The sequence below is a fragment of the Toxorhynchites rutilus genome, chromosome 1 (genome assembly GCF_029784135.1).
Source record: "Toxorhynchites rutilus septentrionalis strain SRP chromosome 1, ASM2978413v1, whole genome shotgun sequence".
In the NCBI taxonomy this organism is placed as follows: domain Eukaryota; kingdom Metazoa; phylum Arthropoda; class Insecta; order Diptera; family Culicidae; genus Toxorhynchites; species Toxorhynchites rutilus.
Window position 1 is genome coordinate 25,005,070 of NC_073744.1, and position 9,996 is coordinate 25,015,065.

General features: G+C 40.3%; 1 protein-coding gene across 1 annotated transcript; it reads right to left on the reverse strand.

Moving 5' to 3' along the window:
- Positions 1–7,566: 7,566 nt before the first annotated feature.
- Positions 7,567–9,563, reverse strand: LOC129763014 (cold-inducible RNA-binding protein B). The gene is made up of 5 exons (XM_055761715.1): positions 9,370–9,563; positions 8,942–9,284; positions 8,475–8,880; positions 8,321–8,419; positions 7,567–8,260 (listed from the first exon to the last, which is right to left on the reverse strand). The coding sequence occupies exons 1-5, from the start codon at positions 9,376–9,378 to the stop codon at positions 8,212–8,214; spliced, it is 906 nt and encodes a 301-aa protein (XP_055617690.1). The 5' UTR covers positions 9,379–9,563; the 3' UTR covers positions 7,567–8,211.
- Positions 9,564–9,996: the final 433 nt, after the last annotated feature.

The window sequence follows — 9,996 nt, forward strand, 5'->3', positions numbered from 1 at the left end:
AGTGTTGCTTTCTCGGAAGGTTTGGTTTTAATTTAAGCTGGTTTAATGATGTAGCTGAATTGAAATATACCTAGAGATGGTACTGTGGTACCAGTATAGTTTAGGCTTGAAATTAGTTTGAACTTGCAAATAATTGAAATATTGCGCCATTATAGTATCGTTAGTTCAATTTTGGAAACTTTATTTTCTTTGTTAGGGTATATAGAAAGTGCAAAGAAATTAGTTTTTTTTTTAAATTTGTTTATGCGTGAATTCTAATAATTGCTTGCTGATAAAAAAAAAAGAAAAAAAGGCTAATCAAATATCTATCTTCAGATAAGTATCATTGGGCCGATTGATTTTAGAGGAGCTTTCTCGGTTACCTTTTCAGGTTTCCAAAATATATAGTTCTCCAACATATCGCTGGGATGATTGGTTTAGCGGAGTTTTCTCGTTACCTTCTCAGGTTTCCTACAGTTAACTCAGACAGTAAGGATTTCAACAAAATAGTATGTGAGTTGAATAGTAGAATATATAGCCGGTCGAATTGATTTAACAGGTCTACCGTTTTAGGTTACCTAAAAATAATTTATGTCGCGCGTTGTAACGCAAGAGAATTTCGCTTCGTTGAGTGGTCGATAGTTCGCGTTCACATAATCACATCACTTACCACAGTGAATCCTGATTCTTACCTCTCCCACTAACAACTATCCCTTCCATGATTTTCGCTAGGGAACCACGCTATAGAGGCGACCCTTCTGGCCTTCGGGCGGTGATTATCATACTAACGCTCCTTCCCTTCCCCTGGTGACTGTAAGGACGTGGCCGGCGTCGTTATTGACCATTTAAAGCGAATCACCGAGAATTGCACAACGAGAATGATTTGCTAGTCCCAAGCGTCATTCTGTGTGTTCTGTGTGCAATTTGGTTGGTTCAGGTCAATCATGGAGAGCAACTACGAATTGTACAGTCTACCCAAGCTCAAGCTCAAGCTCATATTTAAATTTTATTTGCTAGAATTAATCGTATCACTCACCTTACTTGCAATATAAAAATGCCCCCGACTTGCATATATTTGCAATGCCGATTTCCGCTGAGCACCTTGGTTTTGATCTCTCTGTTAGGGAATACTTTCCGGTAGGAACAAAAGCTCCCCCTACTTTCATGTATTTGCAATGTCGATTTGTGAATGTTTCTGTTAGGATAGGGGTTGAGATTTTGAACATTGATATGAACATAAAACCCAAGTAATCTTGTTTCCATTTACATCAAAGGGATATTAGTTTCTGATGGTCTCCCAAAGGATTTTCAGTTCTAAATAGCATTGACATTACGCATGATCTAAACTCTCCTATTCGATGCATGATAGAACCGCTTTCAAATGTTAACGAGTGGGAGCTGGAACCAACTACGCAAAAGCGACAAACCGAAGATCAAATATGGTCAAAAGGAACACTACAGAAATCAAAAAATAACTTCAAATATTGTCTCACAGTAAAGTTCGAGTAAAGGGAAACGGCATTTTGATCTGCTCGAATGATATGATTAAGTAATTGTTCATTTCGCCGTTTAATGAACTACATATAAATACTACACGACGCTTCGAAGGAAATTCTGTCTCTCAATCATTGGAATGGGCAAAAAATCATTTTGAAGCCGATCTTTTTAAAATAAGACGGTTTTGCATGATCCAGTTTTCTTCCAGTTTTTTAAACAGCAATCTTCCAAATTTTTTGAAAAATATCATTGGCAACCCTGTGTACGCGTGAATACATAAGAGAGAGAGAAAGTATGGGAGAAAATTCATACGATTTTGCTGTGCTCTCGCCAGTAGAGGGCAGTCGAGTTCATTCACCATTTCAGTGTCTATTGGCAATCGCTTTTTTATCGCTGTGGCGTGTGTAGTGCAAAATGGAAGCCTGCACTGGTAAAACAAAGAAGAGTGGCTGACGAAAGACGTGTTTTCCAGGCAAAATTATCTGAAGTATACTTTTTTACTTGCATAAATCAGAAAATGGTTTATATGATTTGTAACGAATCTGCTGCTGGTTTGAAGGTTTCATCTGAAACGGAAATATAGGTCGAAAAATGCTTCGAAAATAGACAGGTTTGTTGCCACATCTGGAAAATTGCTGGAAAATTGGCTGTGTTAGGAGCAAAAATTGTTTGTTTGAAAGTTCGAAAGAACGCGCTTTTTTTCGCCAGTTCATCGCCAGTAACGATTCGATGCAAAAAACCCTTTTTTATGCCGTTGGAGCAGTTGTTCGCACGTGAAAAACGACGTTCGACGTCTCGTAGCTTCAATTCATACGGCACCCAATGTCCTATCTTTCGGATCATTCCCATTGCTTTCAAACGATCGGATATGGTTTGCTGAGCTACTCCAATTGTATCTGCAAGTTCTTGTTGCGTTTGTGTCGGATCTTGATCGAGTAAAGCCTCCAATTCTTCATCTTCAAACTTTTTTGGCGGCCCGGAACGTTCTTCGTCTTCCACTTTTAAACCGTGCAACCGTGTTCGCTCAGTTGGAGTATGGTCACCATAAACTTCCACCAAAATACGATGACTTTCCGCAGCTTTTTTCTCCATATTGAAATAATGAAGTTACACTCCCCTCAAAAACACTCTCGTTGGTACGAAATTCGACATATTCGAAGTGGCAGAAAACTATATTATTTACGCTTCAACTTTTTGACATATACGAAAAAAGACGCGCAATGACAGTAGCTTTCCAACGAATGTCTGGAAATTTGATTCACTCGAATAATAATCAAGTTACGCCATCTGTTGTAAAACCGATGAAACTTACCGGTACACCTAAAAATATAATTTGTCTCTGTGTTCTTGGTAAACTAATAATTCGTCGCGTCGGTGTCTCAGACCGAAAGTGTTAAAATAGTGATATACGTCCCCGATACGCTAAACGATGACGAACGACGAATAACGAAGCTAGAGAGAATTGGAAAGTCGTAGTGTTGATATTTTCTGAGAAATGAACGAATTATTGATTTCTTGATTGCCATAGAAATGAGACACAAATTTCTGCCTCTTCTCTAAGGGAAGACTACCATACAAATGAAACACAAATTTCTGCATAACTCGAAAACTAATAAATCAAATGAAGCCAAATATGGCATGTAAAGGTTTTTGAATATGAGAAATGTTTCTATGGTGGTATGACACCCCTCCCTCTTCTGAAATGAAGCGGGGGTCCCGAGAAAATAATACACATATTTCAACCAAACATGACAATTGATTATTTTTAGTGGGATAAAACGCACTCCTATATCTTCTTCTATCTATATAAATTAAAATGGATCACCGAATGTGTTGATACGAGCAAAACTCGAGAAAGGAATTGTCCGATTTAGGGCTGTCTTTGTTCTATCATATTTTCTGAATCCAACATTCATTCCATGGAACGGAGAAACATGTTATTTGCAAGTGGTTGAAAAATCTTGAACGAGAATTGTGTCTGAAAATAATCTGATATTATAATGACGAGTTTCGGTAGACATAATAGGAATTTTATTGTAAAAGGTAATTCGGAAGGGTAGATTAGAAAATCAATCAATGAACAGTTCTGCGACTGGACCTATGAATGTGCGCTTAGTAAAAAAAAGTAAATTTAAAAAACAGGAAGTGGGTTATATCTATGGTATAACCGCAAGGGTGACGTAGGACTATCGTTGATTTAGAGATCATTTGTTCGAAGTTGAATCTAAATCCATTCTGAATGAATGAAATAATGAATATTTGGGGGACTTCGAAAACGAGAGCGTTACGTTGGAGGCACAAGGTTTTATGCATCCAATATAGGATACGAAAAACCTTGTTCTGAAGAATAATCTTCAGAAGCTAACCTGCTAACTGTACTTGATTGACAAATCACAAACCCAAATATATTATATGGATATTTTATGGATAGAAAACATTAAAATAAACTCTTTCGCTTGAATGTAATTTTCAATTCCAAGGGGAACTGGCAGATTATTTTCCAGCAACGATTAGATATTTCCACATTTTCCTCGATACTGGAAGCCCACCAGTGGTTAATACTAACTCGATAACCACCTGTTAATAGTACTTGATTGAAAAATATTTGGTCACAGTGTTACATGGATAGAAAACATTAAAATAAACTCTTTCACATGAATGTATTTTGAAATTCCCAGAGGAACTGGCAGATTATTTTCAGTAACGATTAGATATTTCCACATTTTCCTCGATACTGGAAGCCCACTAGTGGTTAATACTAACTCGATAACCACCTGTTAATAGTACTTGACTGAAAAATATTTGGTCACAGTGTTACATGGATAGAAAACAGAACACAGAACAGAACTGGCAGATTATTTTCCAGAAAAGATTAGATCTTTCCGGAACTTTCTCAATGCTGAATGGCATCCAAACGGAAAGAATTCCGCGCGTGTATGTGTGTGTAGCGATGTTTTCCCGGGGAACTGTTTGTGGCATCACTCTCCTCCTGATGGATTCCCTTCTGGCCTAGGGTGCACAACAGGCTCTTGGTGACACCGTTCATCCGCGCTTTCATGATAAACGAAGAGCTTCACCACAACAGCGACAACATGCTCCAATCGCTGTTCAATTAGAACTGAGTGGATTTCCGAGCGGCGCTCGCTTATACACCGATTGGTGATTTCAATAGCCTGTTTTGAAAGAAATTTTAAGACTATTGCAACAAGTTTTTGGATCAAAAAGTAACAAGTATAGAACGCGTAGACATTTTATCTTTCGAATGAAGTGTTTATCATACCATTTCGTTCAGTTGTTTAGGAGCTATTAACGCTCAAAATCTCGGTCTCCGGCGTAACGCTTTCGTTTTCGAAACTTTGATTTTACACCCCGGTATAGAAATGAAAGACGTAGTCCTACGTCAAAAAAGTAAATTTTGGGTGGGACGAAGTTTGCCGGATCAGCTAGTCTTATTGTTTTATTGTTTACAATCAAGTTTATCTGACATAAATTGTCTTAATAAACACCCGTCACTCAACTGAAGTTCAGTCTTCTTATTTTACGTAGAAATTCATTTGTGGAGATATTAAAATGGAACGCGGATTCGACAGACGCAAACACACGAACCATTGAACTTATAGGTTGGTTATATCCGTAATGAGTACGATGGAAACTTGGTTGCATCAGGGACCGCTGTCTCAGCATCCTGCTTGAAGCACGAAAGTTAAGCAGCGATAGAAGATGAGGGCAATCAACTTCTCCGGCGAGTAGTTTGCAAACATAAAGAGCCAGTTGTGTCTCGCATCTCCGTTCGAGCGTTTCAAGACCAAGCAGTTGACATCGATCTGGATACGCTGGAAGGTTCAAAGGATCGCGCCATGGTAGATTTTGCAGCGCCATACGTATGAACCTCTTTTGGACTCGATCGATCCTTAGATTCCACGTTACATCGTTTGGTGCCCATACAATTGAAGCATTTTCCAGAATTGATCGTACGATGGAGCAATATAACACCTTCATGCAGTGTGGGTCTGTAAAGTCCTTAGCAATTTTAGAGATGAAGCCGAGATGACGATTCGCCTTCGAAATTATTGATGCATAATGTGAGTTGAAAGAAAACTCGTCGGCATATACAAGTTTACATCTATGACCAAGTGAAGACGCAGCATCATTGAAAAATATCACGAACATTAGCGGTCCCAGGGACACCGGTCGTATTAGTGAATGGTGATGAAATGCATGTTCCGTGCTTAACGTGCAGCGTTCTGCCAATTAAGTATGATGAAAGCCATGATACTAGTCTGTGAGAGGCTCCCAATCGACATAGTCTGCCGAGTAAAATTTTGTGATCTATTGAGTCAAATGCTGCTTTTAGATCCGTGTAAATAACATCAACCTGGGCTTTCCTTTCCATCGCCACCAAACAGGTAGTTGTTAAATCCAGCAAATTGGTAGTTACGGATCTGCCAGGGATGAATCCATGTTGATCAGATGAAATATGTGTCTTCGTGGCACGTTGAATTTGATCGCTGACTATTATTTCAAAAAGTTTAGATGCTGCAGAGAGACTGGTTATCCCACGATAATTTTTAACATCACGTCGGTCGCCACTTTTGTGCACAGGAAACATATAAGACGTTTTCCAACATACAGGGAACTCTCCTCTCTCGAATGAACGATTGAATATGAACGCTAGAACTTCGGCTATTGCTCTTGCGCAGTGACGAAGAACAACAGCGGGTATGCCATCTGGACCAGGAGCATAGGAACTCATCAGCTTTTTGGACGCTTCGATAATTATTGCGGGGGATATTTCGAACGTGTCAATCAATAGCTACTGCATTTAGTGGAACATTTGATGCATCATTTTCTGCCTCTCTATCGGACGTTGGCACTGTTTGAAAAACTGAGGCGAAGTGCTTCGCGAAGAAATTACACGCTTCTGCTTCGTTTTCAGATTCTTTTCCATCAAAAACCACATTCATCGGAAGTGGCTTGTTTTTCCGCTTGCTGTTTACGAAGCCCCAGAATGATTTTGGATTCCGGCGAAGTCCAAACTGCACCCTTAGCACGTGTGACTTATAAAGGTCGGCAATTAGTCTTTTGTAAACGTCACTCGACCGTTTAAAGTCTTAAATTAAAGAGATGATTTTTGGACTTTAAAATTTGATGCAGGGTGATTTGGTCCAGTGTGTGTTTCATCGAAAAAAGCATACTTACGTTTATGTAAAGTATTTTGGGATAATATTACAAATAGTAATAGTGTTTTGGCATCGATATCAGGTGTCTTGGCCAGATTCCAGACCAGAAAAATTTCATTGAGGCCATTTCGAATTCTGCATGAATCTTTTCACTGTTTTTCGAGCATTTTCAAACACTTTCGATGCTTGGTAAAAAAAACCATCCTTGATGGCCTGCGTTGCTCTTTCACGCTGCTCCTTCTACGTTGTCTACCCATCCTTATTTTTGTGATTTCGCGACATCTGGAATCAATTAGACCAAAGAAAAGCCACAAACCTGTAGGACCAGTTCACCCCACACAACATGCAAAAATTAAAATGCAATTAATTTCATTTATTGTTATCAAACTTACAATTTCGCTGCATCAAATTGTTCCTCCTTTGTAGGCGAACAGAACCAACTGCACAATACACGAAAAGTTTGTTTAATCGGCGGAAAAAATCCTAAAATCACGATCGAAAAAATCACATTTCCTGCCAATCAAAGCGCTTACTGTGTTCATGCTACCGTTTCCCTCTACTTGTGAAATTTTACCAAAGTTTTTTTTACATTAGGTACATACAGTTCAACAAAGGCAATAGATGACCTTATAAAAAATCCAAGTTGAGCCGTACTTTTTGAGATAAACGGGAGGTCCAAATCACCCCGTGATACCCTATATGCGGTTGTTTGAAGTCTGAATCTGTGAAAATATACGAATTTGAGAAAGGGCTTTCGGTTGAGTTACGCAAACGTTGAGGCTTACGTTGAGTTTCGGCCGCTGAGTTACGTCAAAGTGTAACGATGACCGCAAAGGCGTAACTGGTTGAGAAGACGCAGGAGACAAACTGTTGCAGCCATACATCGGGATTTTTTTTTTGCTAATTACAAGTGATCTAGGAAAAGAAGCCCGAGCTCTAGCATCACACAAAAGTTTTGCTCAGTCTACCGCTCCTACAACAGTCATATGGTCGAACTCTTGACTGGAATAGGGCAAACCATCTTCTCACTGATTCAAAACCAAGAACACCCAATACAGTAAAATAAATCGAACTCGTGTCTTGAGAAATTAGATATCTCAATAAAACTACAGACGATTTAAATTCGGCACGTTGTAAGTCTGATGATTTTTCTTATTATTCGTTTAAAAAATGATTTCTCTGGAATATGTTGACATCAAAGTGAATCTACGTCAAATTATAACTCCAGTTCTATTGTGAGAGAGATTCACAGTTGGTATAGGTGCACTGCACCGGATGAGAAAAGTAAAGAAGGAACGGGTTCGATGGAGGGAAATAAAGTGAGTTGCTCGATTAATACTAATAATGGTAATAATAATAGTATTCAGTGGGCTTGGTTTCGTGTAACAGTACAGCATTCTGTCCGCTATACTAACTGTTTCGAATTCAACGTTGGTTATTTGTTTATACAAAGTTTACAAACACGCGCGAATGTCAGCGTATGTTGTCATCTTAAAAAAAAAGATCCTTGCCGCAGATAACACCCGTAGAAAAGACCCGTAACTGCACACTAAAATTATTGCATCCAAGGCTTTGACTGCGACGGCGGCGGTCCACGATTCGTACTGTTAGAAAGTATTAATTAGTGGGCATTCTTGACCTTTAAGCGAAACCAGAGAACTTACCGTCCTGGTTCACTGCCTAGCGGTGGAAAAGCCTGGTTATAGTTAGATGCTTGGTAGTTTCCTGTTCCATTACCCTGGCTGAATCCGCCTCGGTTAGAGCTGCAATGTTGAACGTTTCATCATAAATTCTCATGTTACAGTTGAATTTGCTCACTATCCAGACTGCATTCCACCGCTGTCCACCGCACTTCTGCGTGTAAATGGATCATTCTGAGCGCTGATTGCCAGTGACACATGGCCAGCTCCCCTGCCGCCGAAATGACCACCGCCGGCCCCATCATTAGGAAGTGCGAAGCCTCGGCGATCCTCGCTGTTAAACTGCTGTCCACCCGAGAATCTACTTCCACCTCCGTTGAAACCACCTCGTCCACCGCTATTCCGATCGTTAAAATCATTGCCACGGCCACCGCCACGATTGAATCCACCTCGAGAACTGCCCCCGCTTTGGTTTTGCCTGTCAAAATCATTACCGCGGCTCGGACCTCCTTGGTATGGCTGACTACGGAAATTGCCACGATTGGAATTCTTTCTCATCGGCCCTCCGCTACGATCCCCACCGTCTGTCCAATACCAAAAAAACAAAAATTATTGTTACCCCTTGAAGATTAACAATCTATATACCATTATAATTTGATCTATTTTGATCGCGGAACCCATCACCTCCTTGCTGACCGCCCCTCGATCCACCTCTGCCGGAACCACGACCTCTTCCTTCACCACTGCCGCCAGACTGATTGGATCGCTCCTTGGACCTGCCGTGCTCCACGTTGATTGTTACTCCTTTAAAGTTGGAATTGTGAAGTGCTTGGATTGCGTTTTCCGCCATATCGGGACTCTGCATGTGAACGAAAGCGCACCGGTTCATCACGTCGCACTCCGTTACTACGCCATAGTTCTCGAACAGGCGCCGGATTTCCTCCGGTTTCGTTGACGGCGGAAGGCTGCCCACGAAAATCTTGTTCCGCTGTTTTTGACAAACGAAAAACACAAAAAAAACAAACTTCAGCACGATGAACTGCGGGGCAACTCACCGTTTTATCTTCACTCACCGGTATCATAGCCAGCTTGATGATGTCTGAGGAACAGCTTTACCAAAAGTAGCTCTAACCAAATGTAAACAACAATCCAGAAGCCTGTGAAATGGCGAGCAAACAAATTTTATTTCTATTTTTTGCGCTATTCTCCCGAAAAAACTGCGAAGAAAGCGCACGATGCCGCCGCAAGTGGTAGTAGTGACAGTTCGGGGCAGTGCTGCCAAAGGAGTGGTACATACAGTAATTTACATTTAACACGACATTTTGCTAATTGGACAGACCTGTTATGCGGCACGTTTAATTGGACATTTTTGTAAACATCGAGTTCGGGGCCCAAATTATGGCCCCACATTGGAAGTCGCCACCAGACGTCGACATTGTACCACTATCATCGAAAATGTCCAAAAATCGCCTCCAATGAGTGGTGCATCGACATGTCGCATTAAATGTGAATTACTGTATTGGCACATATTTTGAGCTAGGTAGTGCGGACTGAATCAAAACGGCTGTCAAAAAAGATCCAATTAAAATGTCAAAAGAGATCCAACGATCAGGAGTGTTATTTTTCTTATAATAATGAACACTGTAAAAGAGGTATTGTTGTCAAGGGCAAAAATAATTAAAATTATAAAATGAACGAAC

What these genes read in the sequence shown, in the direction of transcription:
- LOC129763014 (XM_055761715.1), bottom strand. An exon ending in GGTGGAATGCAGTCTGGATA is followed by an intron (nt 8,420 to 8,474) that starts GTGAGCAAATTC and finishes TCAACATTGCAG; the next exon opens with CTCTAACCGAGGCGGATTCA. An exon ending in CTAGGCAGTGAACCAGGACG is followed by an intron (nt 8,261 to 8,320) that starts GTAAGTTCTCTG and finishes ACTTTCTAACAG; the next exon opens with TACGAATCGTGGACCGCCGC.